The 20,572-nt window shown below is 37.7% G+C and overlaps 1 protein-coding gene across 1 annotated transcript in view; it reads left to right on the forward strand.

Moving 5' to 3' along the window:
- The window catches only part of OXCT1 (3-oxoacid CoA-transferase 1), a 135,701-nt gene that overhangs the window by 65,453 nt on the left and 49,676 nt on the right, over positions 1-20,572 (forward strand). Inside the window, exons 10-13 of the mRNA XM_015067560.3 lie at positions 2,983-3,077; positions 4,811-4,859; positions 11,114-11,186; positions 11,796-11,871. Of these exons, the coding sequence (XP_014923046.2) occupies positions 2,983-3,077; positions 4,811-4,859; positions 11,114-11,186; positions 11,796-11,871 (293 nt within the window). The remainder of the gene's footprint in view (positions 1-2,982; positions 3,078-4,810; positions 4,860-11,113; positions 11,187-11,795; positions 11,872-20,572) is intronic.

Raw genomic sequence — 20,572 nt, forward strand, 5'->3', positions numbered from 1 at the left:
GATAAATTTTTACAAAATGTGGCATATAACCTAAAGATATCAAGGTATATGAAATTAGAATTATGATCTGTTTGCCTTCTTAAAGCAAAATGGCAACTAAAATTTGCTTAGCTTTTTTCTAATATACAATGGATTTCAGTACAATTTGGCATTTGGCTAAAGGTTATTGGGAAAAGAGATTACCCAAGATGAAGGTTTCAAATCTCTGAAGTACTAGTTATAACAGTGCTATTTACTTTTTCTGTGTTCTGACATTTGCATACTCATTGAAACATAAGATTCAACTTCTTAACAACCGCTTGTTTCCTTTGCAAAGATCCCATGAGCGTACCCTTTTATGTCTAATGCTTTGTAAGGGTATTCAATGGACAGTACAAATTCTGCTTTAGATACTTTGTCAAAAAAAGAGATAGGTTGAGATAATGTAGTACAATTATTATTCAGATTAAAAAAATTTTCTTGATGTTTATTTTTGAGAGAGAGAGAGAGAGAGAGCGAGAGTGCAAGCAGGGGAGGGGCAGAGAGAGAGGGAGACACAGAATCCAAAGCAGATTTCAGGCTTTGAGCTGTCAGCACAGAGCCCTACATGGGGCTTGAACCCACAAACCACAAGATCATGACCTGAGCTGAAGTTGGATACTCAACTGATTGAGCCACCCAGGTGTCCCTTATTATTCATATTTTGGATGTGAGAGCCTCTTCACCATTTTGCTAGTTTTCAGTACATCAAACATTGAACTATATAATTCATATAACAAGTAATGCATATAAATACAAATAGTGTTTGATAAAATTAGTATTTGTTGAATGGCCTTATTTAAAGGCCTAGGACAGGAGGAACTAGAAACATGACAAGAGTCTACATTCTGCGAGCTTCCCTGTCCATGAATATCATCTTTCAGACTGATACTGACTGGGAAAACTTTCTTTTTACCCCAACCACCTCATTTTTCTCTGTTTTCCAGTTTATGCCCTGTGTTATGGTGAGAGTTCACATAGGAGAGTGGAATATAATAGTGCCTCCTTTTCAGCTCCTCTATCAGCAGGATATAGAGCCAACCAAGTTAACTTAGCAGGTAAAAGCTAGGCCCTGGGATTTCTTTCTTTCTTTTTTTTTTTTTTTAATTTTTTTTTTTTTAACGTTTATTTATTTTTGAGACAGAGACAGAGCATGAACAGGGGAGGGGCAGAGAGAGAGGGAGACACAGAATCTGAAACAGGCTGCAGGCTCTGAGCGGTCAGCACAGAGCCCGACGCGGGGCTTGAACTCATGGACCGTGAGATCATGACCTGAGCCATGAGATCATGACCTGAGCTTAACCGACCAAGCCACCCAGGCGCCCCATAGGCCCTGGGATTTCTTCTCCTCTCCAGCCATTTGGTTACCCATTGATATTTAAATACTTACTGTATGATAACACTAATTTTGGATACTAATGGCTTCTAGGTGTTCTTTATTCACCATTACTCTATTACCTATGAAAAATATTTGCAAGTCAGTTCATATAAATGGTCTTCCCATATCATCTGCTCTTTCTCAACCCAGAGTACATAGACCTCTTTACCCCTGGCATTTGACCCACTAAAAAGTATTGAAGAATACTCCTCCTGTGTCACATTCGGAAAAAATTATAGAATACAATGAAAGCATTTACGTAGAAGCATTGTAATGTAGGTTGCCCTTATCTGAAAATACTCACTCCTAATGGAAATAATATCTCAATGTGGTCTGTACATCACTGTGAGAAATAAAGTACAAACTATGCTAGCTTGTGATTTGTAGATGAGTTAAGTAGCTATTGTCATAGCTTCATCGATTTCCTGTGTCTGTGAGCAGTGACCTGGTTCATGGAGTCATCCTGCCCCCCTCGCAGTCTGTAACACGGCAGCACATACAAACTTTATTTTTTCCGGCTCTGATTCACAAAGATCTCACTGTTACTGGAATCTCATCAGAGTGCTGTCATCCTCTGCACTAATTCTGGCTTGCGTGTGGTGGTCGAGGAGAGCATGGACAGCAGTTCAGGCAGAGTGTGTGTATCTCTGATCTGAGGAGCCTGCTTGTGTTGAGAGGCAAGATTAAATCTACACCATCACATACAAATCAGGACCCAGTTTTGGTCGTTTGAGGAAGAAGATTCAACACTCAGCTACTCTTTATATGGTCTCAATTATATTCGCTAAAACTTACACGCCTCCCCCTTCCTTTATGTCCTAGAGAAGATTCACTTACCAATGAATGTTATCTCAGTGACCCAAAGGAATAGTTACAGTTTTGGGCAGACATTGGTATTGTCAGAAAACTTCTTTTTAGTTTAAAAATGATAGCCTTTTTTGAGAATATTAAATCATTATTTTTAGTTGGAGTTTTAAATAGTGAAAATTGCTTTTAAACAAAGGTCAAGCCATGTTTAATAATATATCAGTCATAATAAGTAGTAATAACATCAGTTCAAGTTTGCTAAGCACATTAATGAATATAAAATATGCCTTACAATAAAAATGACCTCTTGGCTAGTCTTCTGAAGCCACTACTTTGTTATCTTTATGGGAAAGCATATTAATGTTATTGAAATTAGAAATTTTCTTTTTTTAAAAAATTAGAGGGGCGCCTGGGTGGCTCAGTCGGTTGGGCGTCCGACTTCGGCTCAGGTCATGATCTCGCGGTCTGTGAGTTCGAGCCCCGCGTCGGGCTCTGTGCTGACAGCTCAGCGCCTGGAGCCTGTTTCGGATTCTGTGTCTCCCTCTCTCTCTGACCTTCCCCGATTCATGCTCTGTCTCTCTCTGTCTCAAAAATGAATAAACGTAAAAAAAAAAAAAATTAGAAAATAGTGCCTCAAGGATGATGGGAGAATGTAGTCAGTGATTATATTCAGAGCAAGTGCCTTTAGAATTGAGAAGTTCAGATTTATATATGTAGGAGATTTGTGGCATAATCTCTTTACCTGTTTTGCAGTGGACCTTAACATCTTTTTTCCTCAGCTAATTTGGGCATAGGAATCCCGCTTCTGGCCAGCAACTTTATCAGCCCAAATATCACAGTTCATCTGCAAAGTGAAAATGGAATCCTGGGTTTGGTAAGACCAAAATTAAAGTTTTCTTTATCCAGTCTCGATGGAGAGTGAAGTAGTCTATACAATGAAATCTTCTGAGAGTTGTTAGCTTAAAGTTCCCCACCTTATTTTTTATATTTTTAACATCATAATAAAATATTTCCCCCCATAAAACAGCGGTAATTGTGAGCATGTAGTGTTGTATTTCATGTAGGAGATGGTAGTTCCCTGACTATGTGAGCTTTCTGACTGCTCCTCTTATGTTAGCTTGTCATTGTCTACCTCCCCTAGTGTACCTGCCTCAGAGAGACCTCACAGTGTCCAGTTTAGATAACTATTTCTAACTTTTGTGTGGTTGGACAAGATAATGAAGGTCATTAAAAATTCTGTATTATTATAATGATCAATAAGATTCTGGATGAGTAACTGAAAAGTAAGGTTTTTACTTGAGGAACAGGGACATTTTTTGACAGTTGATGAATTTCAAAAATTCCTCTCACCTAATTGTCATTTCAAGGTCAGGTTGTTCGAAAGGGAAGAATTTTTCTCTTCCTCAAGATTAATCTTCCAGATGAGCTCAATATTCTCATAGAATTCGTGCATACTTTTTATTCAATATTATATTAAGAAATACTTTTGCTTCCTGGATGACATTTTTTTAAAAATAATATTAACTGTGGCAGAGGTTATTTATAGTTTGGCCGATTTATAAGATTTTTAATCTTCTGTTCTCAGTAGATCTTAACTGTTAGTGCAATAAAAACTGTCCATACGTAAGATGTATATCCAGTCTTTAAAACATGAATAATGATCATGAGCATACGGTTGACATGATCGAGGCAGTAATCTTGACCAATTTCAAAAGCACAAAACTTACATGAGTCTGAATAAAAGCAGATTCATATTACCATCAAAGACTCACATGTCTTCAAAATGTGATTATTTATAGAGTGACCAGTTCTCTCATTTTGAAGACAAGGTGTATCTTACCAATAGTCAATGTTTGAAGGAAAATTTACATAGTCCTAAAACATTAGTTGCCACTTCAGTTTATTTAAATGATATATGTTTGGTCCCTCTTTTTGGAAGTATGTTAGAATTTCCTCATTTTTGGTTCTGTCTTGTGCCTTTTTTCCCTATTTCTATTTCCTCATCTTTTGTTTACTATATATTATGTTATGAAACTACTCACCGGATTGAAGTAATGTAGAGGTGCCTTGTAAAAATACATACAAAATTAAAAAGCAAAATTGAGAGTAACCAGGCAAAGGAAAAATAAAAGCTTCACAACTTAGGTGTTGTGAGAGCTAAGGTTAGGACTCCAAATTCGGGTTGTTAGATGCTGTATACCAAAAAATATGAAACTTTGCCTCTCCAGATCCTTCCAGTCCAGTAGGCAGCCATTTTGTTTATAGTCACTGATTACTACCAGGAAGATTTATGGATAACATTGGTTGCATAATAGGTACTAAATAATTACTTTTTGTTTTACTGACCTATATTTCTAATAGCTTAACATTTCTTTCAAACTTTGGTAATTTTTAGGAAATAGTTTTTGTTTATCACAGTTATTAGTGTAGGAAAGACTAATCAGTAGAAGAAACAGCCATGAAAACATTGGAATTATTTTTAAAAGGTTCACCTCGAGTCTTTTGATAGTAATTTCCCAACGTTTTTAGAGAAGTAATTTATATTACAATGTTAGTGTATGATTCAGTGAAGAACTTCTTTTACTAATTGAACTTGTGCTTTGACAGGGTCCATATCCGCTACAAAATGAAGTTGATGCAGATCTAATCAATGCAGGTAAACTCCTTCATTACGTGATTTTCCAATGCTGTTAATTTAGGGGTTTTTTTGGCAAATAAGAGTAAGGAGTTGGGCTTGATTCTTTATCTTTTCTTGGAGAGTGCTCCACTGTGTTTTTCACTGAGGAGGGGAGAGAGGACTTCCTAATCTTTTCTTTGTCTAGTGTGCTTATCGTCTCTTGTTTAGGGAAGAATAAGATAAGGGAGAAATTGTAGGTGGGGCAATATAGTGGCAAGAGCTTTGGTGGATAGATCAGTCAGGGTCCTGGCTATATGTATAGAGCACTCCCAAATAGGGTAACGAATAGAATTAAAGGAAAGAACAGTTTACAAGGGTATGAACAAGACTGAGGGAAACCAGGAAAGGATGGTGAAACACCACAGGGAGTTATTGTCACCCCGAGGCCTTAAGGGACAGTAGTGGGAGAGGGCCACTTAATAGGAGCAATGGTCTTGGATAGAGAAACAGCCATCTTGCAGAAATCTGGGTGAGGGATGGGGGCTCTTCTGCTGGATCTTCTGCTTGTGCCTTCCATTGGCCAATCCTAGGTTGAAATGTGTCTGCCTTTTTATGATGGGATGACAAGTGGATCCATTTAGGCAAAAGGAAAGATCTGGCACACTGGGGTTTTTGTTCTGAGCAATATTTACTGTCCCCCTAGTTGTCATTGGAGTAGGAGAGCATTCTTCAAGAGTTCAAGGGTGCTGAATGATGTACTCTGCCACTCAGTGTGACCCAGTGATGTGAGTAATGGAGTTTTTTTGAACTGGGACTCAACGTGTCTTTATTCCCACATGCATATGCTTTGCCTTTTTTTTGTTTTGTTTTGTTTTAATTTGACTGTGACATAGAGTTGCATGTGGTAGCAGCCTAGAGGAGAAAAAACAAGCCAGACCATCTGGTCATTGTCACTGCCCATGCTTGAGGTAACACTGCCACCCTGTTGGGGCTGAAGATTATCCTTAGATTGGGGCTGCTCATAAGAAGCTGATTTTTATATCCTAGCATGATTTTCTTTGCCCTTTTACTCTTATTCACTCTACCCCCACAAAAGTATTATTTCACATTCAAAAATAGTACATGTAAATCTCAGAAGAGAAGCAGTATTAGCTGAACATAAAGGCCAGCTGCCAAGCAGAATTGATGTTTGATACTTAGAATTTTTGGAAGTAAAACTGCTTCTGGTTGAATAGTTGAATTAGCTAACACGACTCAACCCTGAAAGGCCCACTGTGATAAAGCAATGACATTTAACTAAGGCTGTAATTTAATTGTACTGTACCCTTTAGCAATAGCTCATTGATCTGTGAAAATATTTGCTGCTTGGTTTAATTAATTTATGATGTTAGTGAGTTATTTGCAAAATGAATAACTCCCATTTTCCAAATTTTAGGCCTTAGTTCATAAAACCCACTTCCCTTGGAAAAGTAGTTAATCTTCTCAGTGACTATTGGACAGTAGCCCTATTTCTGATTCCATGAGCTTAAGAGTAGCTCAACCCTAATGAAGCCACTAGTTTTATTATTTAACTTCTGAAATACATTGTATAATCTTTGACTTCTTTGTAAAACAATAATTCATTGCTTTTGGGAAGCCAAGCTGCAAATCAGTTTAATGATATTTCAGCTCCTTCATCGAAGTTCTTTTTGGGATTTATGTTGCTTTTGATTTTGGAGCTGCCTAATTTAGGGAGGAAATAGTTTGAGCTAAAGAACCCAGAATATATATTTGTGGTCTCCTCAACTCTTCAGATTTGGAAGTTACCTGCAAGAGCCATTGTTTGTGTTAGTTTGAAAGGATTTTTACAGAAATCCTTTGGAATGAATACCAAGAGTTACATTTCTGGGTGTAATCAGTGTATTAAAATTTTTAGATAACTATTTCTAAGGATCCCTTTTTCTAAATAATGACTTCATGGGTTATGTAAAAATGGATTGCCACTTGCATAGCACTGTTTGGTTTGTGGCATACTTTCTCACACGTGTTATATACCATTTGAGCCTTAAGTAAAAACTTATTGTACAGATTGGGAAACTGGGGCGCAGAAAAGTGATGCGATGTGTTCAAGATCCCATTGCTAGGGACTGGACTCACACACAGCCTGCTGTCCTGGCCCCTGGCCTTTTCCTCTACACATTGAGTTGAACCCACTCCTAACCTGAGTTTTACAAAGGTTCAGAAGGCAGTGCTGACAGCAGCATTTCAGAGGTCCTGTTAAGATTTGCAATATTCCAATGCAATTGTGCAACTTTCAATCAGTCTCATGTTTTAGCTTTCTTTTTTTTTTAATTAAAAAAAGTTTAACATTTATTTTTGAGAGAGACAGAGCATGAGTGGGGGAGGGGCAGAGAGAAAGAGGGAGACACAGAATCTGAAGCTGTCTCCAGGCTCTGAGCTGTCAGTATAGAACCCAATGTGGAGCTCAAACCCATAGACCATGAGATCATGACCTGAGCAGAAGTCAGATGCTTAACCGATGGAGCCACCCAGGTGCCCCTTAGCTTTCATATGAATGTACATTTCACATTCTTCTCTACTTCTTAATTGTTTTCTTATTTTAATCAATTTAAAAATTTTCCTTTATTAAGTTTACTTTTTGAGAGAGAGACAGCGTGAGTAGGGGGAGGGTCAGAGAGAGAGGGAGAGAGAGAATCCCACACAGGCTCTGTGAAGGGCTTGAACCTGCAAAACTGTGAGATCATGATCTGAGCCAGGACCAACAGTCAGACACTTAACTGACTGAGCCACCCAGGCACCCCGAGTTTTCTTATTTTAGTATCAGATAATGTTTTAAATGACTTACCTTTGATTAAAACTCCTTTAGAAAGAACCACCATGTTAACCCCATGGCCTATAAATATCCTTGGCCCCTGTCATGTGCTTCTAGGGCAGTGGTTCTGAATGAGCAAGTGGGGGATTTTATTCCCCTGGGGACATTGACAATGTCTGAAGACATTTTCGATTGCCAGTATTATTGGCAAGTAGTAGAGGCCAGGAATGCTATTAATTATCCTACAATAATGTAACAGCTCCCCTCAAAGAGTTACCCAGTTCCAGATGTCAATAGTGCCTTCTCTTGAGGTCCTCGTGCCACAGCTGAAGAATCATAGGCCTGCAGACTAAGGAACCAATAGTACAGCGTTCAAGATGTATCTAATGGCTGGGACTGCCCTCTCCAGCTTCATCTTCCACTACACCCTTCAAGGACTTCTGTGTCCACCCATACTGGACTAATGGGTCTATTCTTTTTTTTTTTTTTTTTTAACGTTTATTTATTTTTGAGAGACAGAGACAGAGCATGAGCAGGGGAGGGGTAGAGGGAGAGGGAGTTACAGAATCTGAAGCAGCTCCAGGCTCTGAGCTGTTAGCACAGAGCCCAACGCGGGGCTTGAACTCATGAACTGCAAGATCGTGACCTGAGCTGAAGTCGGATGCTTAACCGACTGAGCCACCCAGGCGCCCCCAAGTGGTCTATTCTGATCATGCCTCATGCTTTCCCTTCTCCATGCCTTTGCTCTTCCTGCATGCATCATCAGATTCATTTGTTCTGTCCCCTTCTTTCTTCATCCCCATCTCCTTATCAGTAATTTCCTATTGAAATGTGTTACACTTGTCCTTCAAGCTCCAGTTCATTTGTCCTCTCCAAATCCTCAGAAATGCCCCTGCTTTGAACCTGTAACACATCTAGTGTCTTTCATTTTGCCTTATAATTATTCGTGTATATTTGTCTCTGTAGCTGAATAGTATATTCCTTTTGCTTTGAGTGGTGGTTCTCGAAGTGTGGTCCCCAGACCTACAGCATCAGCATCAGCATCACCAGAAACTTGTTAGAAACAGATTCTCAGGACTCATCACAAGCCCACTGAATTATAAACTCTGGGAGTTTAGCTCAGAGATCTGCCTTCCATGTGATTCTAATTGGTGTTAAAGTTTGAGAACCATTAGCTTACGACGTCTGTGTTTTGGTTTGTAACACCATTCAAGGCACATAGCAGACATTTTACTTGATATTGAATAAACACGTTAAATCATGAGCCCAAGGACTCAGTAACTGTGAAATTGAATAACTGTGTTTGCCCAAATATTACAAAAGGATCTAGACAAATGCAGAGAAAAACTGGAGGAAACAGAAGTCAATAAGGAATAGGCAAATAAGAAAGTTCTTTTCCTTTAAAATATTGATTGTATTGTTGATAACAGTTACTTATTGACCAAATTTGGACATTGTATTTGGAAAGCATGGATTCAACTTTAGGATATCTATTTTTACTTAGATATTAGATATTTAAAAATACTGACAACTAACTTGGCTTCCAGAGAATGTAATTTATAAGATTGCAGAATGTATTAGCAGGTGCCTGACAATAACTATATTTTATGAGAGTTGTTTTCTGGGCTCTTAAATAAAACTATGCTTCATAAATCACATGGGGAGAGCCAAGACTCTCTCACTGATCTCCAACTTTCCTGTGAGCGATAAATAATGCCTTCTACGTACTGTCAGCTGGTGGAGATTGCCCTTTGGAAGTCATTGTGATTTAGCACGTGAAGAACAAAGAATTGAGATTTTTATGTTTCTCTGCTTTTTTGTCCTATACATTCTTGCCCCTTGCACCTCATAGGACTGGTCAGGAACCAAATATACTGGATATGGAAGTTGTGTTAGGATCAAGTTTAGTTGTATCATGCCTATCCTGAAGCTTAGCGTTCCCAGGCTGGCGGTATAACTCTGCCACATAAGCCAGTTGCTGAGTAGCATTTATCCCTAGAGGGGCGATGGCATTATCTCTTTTACAAGTAGGTTCGGAGTGAGGAATATAATAGTAGTGACAATAATGAAGCTTGTGTTTATGGAGTCCTTTCTCTGTGCCAGGTACCAGAGTAAGGACTTTGCATACCTTATTTCATTTAATCCTCCAAATCCTAAACCAAAAAGCCCCTCCTGACCACACCAGAAAGTATTCTCCAAAGATTTTCATCTTACAGTATTTTGAAAGATGTGAAAATGTTTCCCTTGTTTAGAATCAGATTCCTTTTGGGAATAAATATTTCAGCACGATATAGACTGTTTCTCTCTACTCAAGCTCAAATAGAGAGGGATATTGATGGAGAATTTAACTTTCAGGCAAGGCTTGAGAAGCTGAGGGTACAGCTGTGTTGCACAGCTGGGCATGATCTGACCACCCTAGTCCTGTTGTGTCTGGGAGCTTTTCTCTTTTCCAACCCGGTATCATAACTTTTCTTCCCCTTCTATTTGACTGCTTTATTACACTGGGATAATGCATGAGGTGTTCTCATACAGTTGACTTCTATTTGGCAAAATGGCATGTGAGTCCTTTTCTGGTTGAGGCCAGATTCTTCTCCTGGGCACCGTACTCACAGGAAATAGAGCACAAAAAGAAAGCAGCTGTGAAATACAAGTCAGGTGATACTGTTGGTTGTGTGAGGACAGGATGAACTTGAAGATCCTTTTCAGCTCTTTAATTATGAGGTGTACATTTTGATTGAGATCTTTCCAAGAGGACCTCTTAGAAGTTACCCTTAAAAAAAAAAACAGTTACCGTTAAATACATGAGCCAGTATTAGGATGTTATTCCCTGATCTCATCAAAGTCCTATGATTTTAACAGAAACTTAGAGGAACAAGAGAGTTGAAATATGAGGCAGAGAGAGATTAAAAGAAGAGATTCAGGCCTGATGATGTTAAGGAATTAGGTGGGGGGAACCTTACTTTCTAGGTTATTTATTGTTTTTTTTTTTTAAGAAATATCTGAGGAGCATCTCTTGTGTCATTTCCTTCCAAGTTGTATATCTTTGCACACAATCTCTTTGCTCCAGTGACTTAGAGTGTTGCTAGATGCATCCCAGGGGCTCCTTTTTCCCTCACGATCATCAGCATTTAGCAGGGGCTTGTGGAGGGAGTGGGGGTTGGGGAGAGGCAGAAATGGTTAGAGGTGATAGGGGGTGCTTTGTAGAGAATTACAAAAACAATAAGAAAATTCAAAGTTGGTCTTTCTATTATCACCATGCAAGGGCAAATCTGAACAATACTTGTGACAAAATACTCCTCTTCACAGGGTGACAGTTCCCAGTGGATCTCCCACAACCCCACTGCCACTGCTGTTTGGTTAAAGAGGTCTTAGTTCTTTAGGAAATGGAGAAAGTATAGACCTCTCTCTACATGATTTCCACTCTTAGAAATCTAATAGCCTTTTCTTTCCTTTGTTTCCTTTCTTGTGTATGTGTGTTTAGGCAAGGAAACAGTTACTGTTCTTCCAGGAGCCTCTTACTTCTCCAGTGATGAATCATTTGCAATGATTAGAGGGTATGTAACAACGGAGCCCCTCGTGTTTCACATGGCGTGGAATGAACTGAGTCATCCTCTGAGCGTGTTAGCAAGACTCCGAAACATAGCCACGTCTCCCAGCCAGCAAATGTTCATGGGCTCGTTCAGTTGCACCAAGATGTGAAATTATTCACATTGAATGTTGGGAATTGGAACATTCAGCTCACAGTTATTAAAAGAACCCCCCCCAAATGGAATTTATATCTGTGTGCTGAGTATACCAAAGTAAATATTTTTAAAGTTCTTTGTAAGGATCCTAACATTTTCTACAAAATTGTTTTCATTTTCTAGCTAGCGTTTGCCTTCAAATCAAGCCACATTCTCCCTTACTGAAGGAAACAGACTCACTGTGTACACCTGTTTTTTATTTGTTTTTGGAGACAATATAGGCTATAATTTTTTTAAAAGAACTCTTAATGGTTATTTCTCTATATCAGCTTGAGCTGGTTGATTTTGAAATCAGGTGTTGGGTAGGAGAAAGCAAATTTATTTTGGTGGCTATAGAATTATTTTAATTGCTGGCAGTTTCAAGCAAATGGGACATAAAGTTTACAAAGTTTGCTTTATATTTCCTTTTTTCTCTCTCAGGGGCCATGTGAATCTAACAATGCTAGGAGCAATGCAGGTTTCCAAATATGGTGACCTGGCTAACTGGATGATACCTGTAAGTACACATTTTTCTTCTGACGTACACTTGGGTCAGAGTAGTTATTTTTGAAATACTAAGAAAAGTCTTGTTGAATTGCTATGAGAGCACAATATAATTATTACAAAAATGAAACATTTTCATAACATTTAATATTTTGGTCAAATTTTGGTAAAACAGCTACTGAGAACTATTTGGCTTTGCCTGTTTGCTAGAGGACTAAAAAGGCAGGATCAGGGCTAAAACACAATTTTCCATGAGGAACAGAGAATTGGGGAAGATTGAAAATAAATGGGCTGGGGCGCCTGGGTGGCTCAGTCGGTTAAATGTCCGACTTCGGCTCAGGTCACGATCTTGCGGTCCGTGAGTTCGAGCCCTGCTTCGGCCTCTGTGCTGACTGCTCAGAGCCTGGAGCCTGTTTCAGATTCTGTCTCTATCTCTCTCTGACCCTCCCCCGTTCATGCTCTGTCTCTCTCTGTCTCAAAAATAAATAAACGTTAAAAAAATTTTTTTTTAAGAAAAAAATAAAAAAAATAAAAATAAATGGGCTAATTCTGATAAAAATAAGAAATACAAATATTATAGCTAAGTTTTTATAACTAGAAAGAGCAAAAATAAATTTATTAATTTTATGTTAATTCTGTATTTTCTCATTCATAGTGATTAAAAAAAAAAACCCTCCCAATTGGTCATGTGACCTCATAGGTAATCAGTCACATTGTCTTCTCTTATGGAATTCAAAACTTGTGATATTTAAACATGTATTTGAAATGCAAAGTTTTATTTACTAATCACCTAAATCAGGGAAGAAAGCATAGAATTAGCTTTGGAAAAAGGACTATAATCAGTTGACTTAATTTATGAGTGTGGTTTGTCACATACCAGGTTGTTGCTTTGTGATGTGTTTGTGGGAACAATAATGAGTGCATGTCCATGATTATGAACTCATTTTGGCTGGTTGCTCAGGTTACTCTTTCTGGATGTGTACTTCAGGATTTCTGTGTGTTTTTCTATATCATCAGCTACAAGGAATTTGTTTAAGTAACTGATGCTGGTGTTCTATGCTTTGAGAGTTTTTCTGAAATCACTTAGATATTTTCCTCTAGTAATCTTTGAGGAGGTGGATTAATATAGTTGATGACAGTGTTAGAGATTGTCTTTAGCTCTTTTGATCTAATATACTGTGAAATATTATTTTAAGGTTTGAATAATTAAGACCCTGGTTCTCAAACTTGGTTGCATATTAAAATCACCTGAGTATTTTAAAAACTATTGATGCCTGGATCCCACTCCCAGAGGTTTCAATTTAATTAATGGGGGATGTAGCCTAGGCACTGGGCATTTTAAAAGCAACTTTGATGATTACCATCTGTAGCCAGGTTTGCGAACCAGCATATTAAAGAATGATCGTAAATCACAGTTAGACTGTAAGGCAGAGAGGCACCGAGCTGGCTCATTCGGTAGAGCATGTGACTCTTTTTTTTTTTTAATTTTTTTTTTAACCTTTATTTATTTTTGAGACAGAGAGAGACAAACCATGAACGGGGGAGGGTCAGAGAGAGGGAGACACAGAATCTGAAACAGGCTCCAGGCTCTGAGCTGTCAGCACAGAGCCTGATGTGGGGCTCGAACTCACGGACTGTGAAATCACGACCTGAGCCGGAGTCAGACGCTTAACCAACTGAGCCACCCAGGCGCCCCTGAGCATGTGACTCTTGATCTTGGGGTTGTGAGTTTGAGCCCCACGTTGGGGAATAGCGTTTACTTAAAGTGATACAAAATAATTAAAAGTAATTAAAAAATAAAATGTAAGGGAGAAACATCATTGAACTACTGATATTAGGGAGTATATTGTTATTTTAGCTTAAAAATGTTCATCATTCTAAATCAGCCATGGTTATAAGAGTTGGCAGCTTTTGGAGGCTTCAGAGAAATCAGGGAGGATCTCCTGAATATTGTACAGTGAATCAGATTGACAGTTTATGGGAATACTTACTTGTGTAGAAAATCAAAATACATTTCTGTTCTCAAATTTTTAGAAAAAGGCCACATGGGATAGTTAGAAGGAGCATAAAAAAGTAAGCTCTGGGTTCTAGCCCTGACTCTACCCAGTAATTAAGGTGTGACCTTGAACATGTCAATTAAACTCTTTGGGTTAAAGCATCCCTATCTATAAAATGAAGAATTGAGATTAGCTAATTTCTGGTGTCTCATTGGGCTCTCCTAGCTCCATGGATGAGAGCAAGGGCCTCGGAGTGAGATAGACCTGCGTTGAAATCCAATTTTTGTCATTTGCTAGCAGTGTAACTGAGGCAGTTGCCTACTTTTTCTTCATCTGTAAAATGAGAAGGATATAATACTACCTACTCTATAGGATTATATAAAGGAATAAATGATATAGTATATACATAGTACATATCATAGAGCTTGACAACATAGTACAAGCTAAATAAATGGGTTGTTATTATTTGACAAGAAGGAAAAGTTGGAGGTACCTGGCAGAGAAGGGAATAGAATTAGTTACTATGAACAGAAACAATAGAGTGTTAAATATGTCTGTATCTCTAAGTCTAGAGATAACAAGTTTGAAACAAAATTTAACAAGTTTGAAATCAATTTGCACAGTGATCCCGAGTATGGAGCAGAAATATGTTCAACACATTATTGTCTTTAAGGAACGTAGGCATCTTTAAAAAGTCAGTGTATGTCTTGTTTATATTATGGTTTGGCACCCAGTGAGGCTGGAAGCTCGCACAGAGTATACCTTATGTAGTTGTCATTTGTAGGAAAGATTTTTCAACACGTATCACGTTTTTATATATCCTGTGAAGATTCCTGTGAGTGATTAAAAAAAAATCAGTGTTTGTTAACTTTATAAATAGTCTTAATACAATTGGAGCTCATGCATTTCCAAATGACTGGACCTAGTGGGGCAGTGATGGAGAACTCTGGAGTTCTGAAGGAACAGAAACTAAGCATAAAAAATGTTCTTGTGTCTGGTTCCACTCATTTGGTAATAGAAATGGTAATGTCATTTCTGACGAGCTTTTCTTTTTTTCCTTTAATAACTCATAATCACTTCTTGGATTCTTATAAAGATATCTTATAAAGATAAAGATGTGATGCATAGTGTATGTTTTTGATTCTTTTGAATGCAGAAGAGTTTAAGAGTCAAGACCATGAACTTTAGTTTGTAATAAATTTGATTTGAATTTTAGTTCTCCCTCTAACAAATACAATTTGGAGTACATATTTTTTTTAGGATTAATTGAAAAGAAAATTAAAGTGGCCACTAAAAGAATTCCACTAAATAGTGGCTATTACTGTTATCTCTTTCATTCCTCTATTGCTTAACATTGAAGAGGGAATATTTGCCTTAAATTACACTGATGTAAGCAAGACTATATTTTACAGTAACTAGTACTACCTGCTTAGCCTCAGTTCATGTTCAGGTGCCCAAAATTAAGCCCTTTGAGGACATATTTCTGGCTCTTATTGGTTATGGATAAGGTACAGTCTATCCTTCTTATAGTTTCAGGGAGCAATCTATTTCTATTTGTCTCAAAGATTTATGTTGATTATTAAAATTTAGATATATTTTTATTGCAAGATCTGGCAGTTAAGAAGCTGAAAAGTTCAGCTTTATTATATCATTTTTCATTTGCTTTTATCTTTTTAGTGAGTTGAATAATCTTTCAATGGTTGTAAAGCGTTGAGATTCTCTGCATCATGGCATCCCCATCCATCATCACGATGTCAGATTACAATAAACATTAAGCTTTTAAGGCAGGCAAATTGTATGGATGCTATTTGTCTTATCCTTTAATAGCTTTTTAGTATGCAGTGTTGATCTCCTGTACACAGATTTTGAAAAATTCTGCCCTGAGCATCTGAAGAGAGAAAATGCGACAGAATAGTAGTTGGCTCCTTCGAGTTCCCTGATTATTGTGATGATGGTAAAACCACAGGCAAGCTACGAAAATGTGGACAGATGTGCAGCCCGTTGAATCTGCATTCAGAACCTCTCTGGCTTTCCTAGTGCCTATTTTTAGAAAACAGCTGCCATAGATTATTGACTTGTGAAGGGAAGCAGGTGTGTACCAGCAGCGATGGGAGCTGGTTGTTGAAAGCCTGCAAGAGGGGCTTGCCGGACAGCGCTGCTGTGTGTGAGCGAAATGACAGCCGAGGGCTTGTTGCTTCTGTGTGGGGAGAAGTGAAATGAGGGATTTTTTTCTTTTTTTTTAATGAGGGATTCTTAGGGCAAAGGAGAACAGGATGTTTTATGTTTGTTTTTCCCTCACATTTTTAACTTTCTTTATGCATTTTAAAAGAAGAAATACAAATTGGTGTACTCATGTATGCTACATGTCTGAGTGCATAAAATTGGTTTCATAATTCTAGTTGTGTCTTTTTTAAATAAGCTAACTCTCCAGTCTTCTGACTTGTACAACTAAGGCATTTTGTGTTCGAGATTTAAACAATGTTATGTCAATTATATCTCATTACAGCTGGCAAAAAGTTTAAAAGTTAAAAAAAAGATTCAATCTGGTGGTTTAATTGCATCAAGTGTAGTCCAAATATTAAATCCATAGATACAGATATAAAAATATAAAGATTAAAGTAAGAATAAAGATATAAACTTACAGATATAGATATGGATTTAACGCATATTTGTCTTATTTATTTTGCCCTGAGGCTCAGGAAACTACAAACTATGGGTAAGGAAAATGGTGGAGAAAATATGTATGTGTGGCATTATGCTTTTATATAATTATTCAGTAATGCTTTTGCCATATCAGTGTAATGAGGTGAAAGGTATACAGAACCTTGGAATTAGACAGATCTATGCTTAATTAAATACTGGTTCTGTCACTTACTGGTGGTATGGCAGATCATTTTATCTTGGTATACTCTTTTATAAAATGATAATGTTTAACTCATATGCTTGTGATGGGGATTAAATTAGTTCATTCAACAAATATTTATTAGGCACGTATTAAGGGGCATGACTGTTCTTGCCTCTTAAAGATGCGGCAGTTAACAGAACAGATGAAGTTCTCTGTGTTCAGGTAGCTGATGTTCTAGTGGGGGTCAGCACATATGGCCCATGTGCCAGATCTGGCCCACTGCCTCTTTTTGAAATGGAGTTTTACAGGAACACAGCCACATCTGTTGATTTATGTATTACCTGTAGATGCTTTCATGCTGCAACAGCAGAGTTGAGTAGTTGCAACAGAGACTGTATGCCTGTCAGTCTAAAACATTTACCATTTCACACTTTATGGAAGAGTTTGCCAACTCCTGCCGTAGATCATTGGTTTGAAACCTTTCTTTTCTAATATAAGCATGTGATGCTATAAATTTCTAAATACTATTAGTGAGATCCACAAATTTTTATATATAGTGTTTTCATTTTCATTTTCTCTTCAAAATATTTACTAATCTCTCGTGTGATTTTTTTTTTCTGTGACTTAATGGTTATTTGGAAGTATGTCATTTAATTTCAGGTATGTGATGATCCATTAACACAAAACTTTGTGTTGATCTCTAGTTTAATTATCTTGAGGTCAGAAGACATACTTTATATAGTTTCCATCCTTTTGAATTTGAGATTTATTTATGGCCTAAAATATAGTCTATCTTAGTGATAGACTTAGGGACTGTTCCAGCTATATTAGAAAAGAATGTGTATTCTGCTCTTGTTGGGGAGAGTGTCCTATAAGTCAGTAAGGTCCAGTTGGTAGATAGCATTCATGTTTTCTATGTCCTGTTGGTTTACTGAGAGAGGAGTAATGTAATATTGAGCTATAATTGTGCATTTGTTAATTTCCAACTCAGTTGTGTCACCTTTTGCTTGTAGATTTTAGAGCTCCATTATTAGTTGTATTAGTACACAGTTAAAATTGTTATGCTCTTTTAACAAATTAACTTCTATTGTTATATTGTACTTTATCTCTGGTAATATTTCTTATTCTGAAGTCTACTGTCTGACATTAATATATTCACTCTGCATGGTATATTTTTTTCCATTTTTCTACCTGCAACCTATTAATGTCTTCAAGTGAGTTTTGTAGTTAATATAGTTAGGTTTTGTTCTTTTACCCAGTTTTATAATCTGTGACCTTTAATTCGAGATTTAGGCCATTTACATTTATGTGATTATCAACCTGGTTGGGCTTAAATCTGTCAGCACAATTTTTTTTTCTCCTCATTTGTCCATCTGAGTTTTTATTTCTCCATTCTTTTAGATCAGCTAAGTATTTTTTATGATTCCATTTTATCTTCACTATTGATTTCTTTTTTTTCCCCAGTGGGTCCTCAAGGATTTACAATACACATCTTTTATTTATCACAGTCTACTTTAAGTATTATCTTATTATCACTTTACATATAATGTAAGAACCATACAACTGTAAACTTTTCTTCTCTGCCCTTATCCTATTTGCTGCTGTTGGTCATATATTTTATTCTGCGTGTGTTTTAAACCTCATGATATTTTATTATTATTTTTATTCCAAATAGCCAATTCTCTTTTAAAGAGATTGAAAATAAGAAAAAAAGTGTGTTTTTTATATTTTTATTATATAATATAATTTATATATAAAAGTTATATATTTTGCATATTTCCCCACATATTGCTCTTTCCTGCACTTTTCCATTACATTGATCCAAATTGCCATCTGATGTTGTTTTCCTCCCCCTTAAAGGACATCCTTTGATGTTTCTTACAGTGCAAATCTTAAGGATGTCACTCCAGTTGATTCTTTCAATATTTGCTTTTCAACTTTGTTAAATTTAGTTGAGAGAAGCCTCTAGTTTCAGTGTAATTAGCCCCACTACTAAAGTTATTTCCTTTTGAGGGCTCTACCATGTATTATGAGGCCTTTCCCCTCTGGCTAGTAGGAATGTGAATTGTTCCCAAACCTGCATGAGTTCTGGACATTTTTTGCTTAATATTTCCTAGTGGTTCTTTTCCAGGCCTTGACTAATTTTTTCTCCTATATACACACATCAGTACTCTACCAAAGGCTTGAGATGAATCCTTTCTGCAAATCTGTGAGCTCTTTCTCTGTGTAGCAACCTCTGTTCTGATATTTTGAGATACATAGTCAAATTCTAGTTGACTTGGTCTCTCTGAACCCAGCAGGACTACAGGATCCCACCTGAGTCTCTCTCCCTGCATTGGGTTCCTCTCTCCAGGCAGTCGGCTGGGGCAATTATTGGCCCACCTCATTGGCTTTCCTTCTGTGAGAGATGACAGTCCTGTACTGCCTTTTTGCTAATATCTGAAAGCTACTTTTTCCTGTATTGTTTAATACCATTAATAATATTTTTGAACTTATGTCTTTATATATTTCTTGGATGATTTTCTTAGTATAAATCCCCAGAAGTAGAATACCTTGGCCAACTTTTTAGGGTTTTGATGCTTAATGAATTATGGTCCAGAAAAACTATCCCAATTCACACTCATACTGTTTTCATTCTCTTACCAAAGCTGGTATTTTTTTCTATTGTTTCATTTTTCATTTCTTTAAAAACTGCCATCTGTGACTGTTTAAAGAGCCAGCAGAACCTTACTCCTCTGAAGGAGCCCTTACTCCTCCTCTCTTTTGTTCTGGAGGCCTTCCTTTTGGCTTTTAGCAGTTATTACCTCTTATCCAATATTGCTCCAATGCTGCTATCTTTGCTAATTTTAAAGATCACATTGATGATGGCTGTTCTCAGTGTTTGTGAATGTGTCTTAACAGACCAGCTGTGAGAAGTGTGTGTGTGTGTGTGTGTGTTTTCTGTATCCAATATGTTGAACAAGCTCTACATGTGGGATGAAATAAAAACAGAGCTATTTTTATCTCCTGTGGTGTCTTTAACTTTATTTAGTTAGGGAAGCTTTCCTTCTGAAATGATATTTCAGCTCATTCTCCAATAATATAATAACTGTCACTGGATCAGTTTAATTCACCAATTCTGTTTTGATTCGAGAATTACAGTCCAGTTAAAAATAGTGACCATTGCTTTAGGATACATTTAAAACCAGTACATCTCCTCTTTCTCTGGCTCTCCAACTATAGACAGGACTGGCTACCTGCCTTTGGGAAAGGTTGTGTGGTGTTCTTCGGCTTCTTTCTTCACTCGTCTCCTCCCCCAATTCACTGTTTGGCACCTACCTAGGTAGAAATTCAGGAGAATGGGAAAAGAGGAAATAGGGTGGGAAAGGTCTTAAGTGGCTAGTAATGCTATGAGCTGGTTCCCTGCTCTCTGGCCTTGCAGACAAAGCTGATTCCTTTTTCTGTGTGTGTGTGTGGGGGGGGGGGGTGGTCTTTGGAGACCCCTTTCTGGGTCAGCATCCATCCTGAAGAACAGTGGCTGGATGCTTCCCTTGCAGCTCCTGGTTTTCCTGTGGTCCATTTCACACATCCTCCCTCGCGTAGCATCCTGTTGAGAAAGTGTTAAAGCATCTTTAGTCTGGCCTTCTTATGACCCACACCTGGGAAGCTCTCACTCATTTCTTGTCCACTTTTGGTGGTAGTCATGTAGTTACTTCCCCCAAACAGTCACTTCAACTTTCTCTAGTAGAAGTTAGGTGTGCCATTCCCTAGTGGTGTCCTGACTCTTCTCCTGGAGGCAAGGTGCTCTGAAGTTGTCATACAAGCTATGTGGTCAGTTGAATGAGGGGCAGGTATACACCTGACCCTGTCCTTGGTTGCTGGGGCAGAGGGAG

This window comes from Acinonyx jubatus, chromosome A1 (genome assembly GCF_027475565.1).
Source record: "Acinonyx jubatus isolate Ajub_Pintada_27869175 chromosome A1, VMU_Ajub_asm_v1.0, whole genome shotgun sequence".
NCBI lineage: Eukaryota > Metazoa > Chordata > Mammalia > Carnivora > Felidae > Acinonyx > Acinonyx jubatus.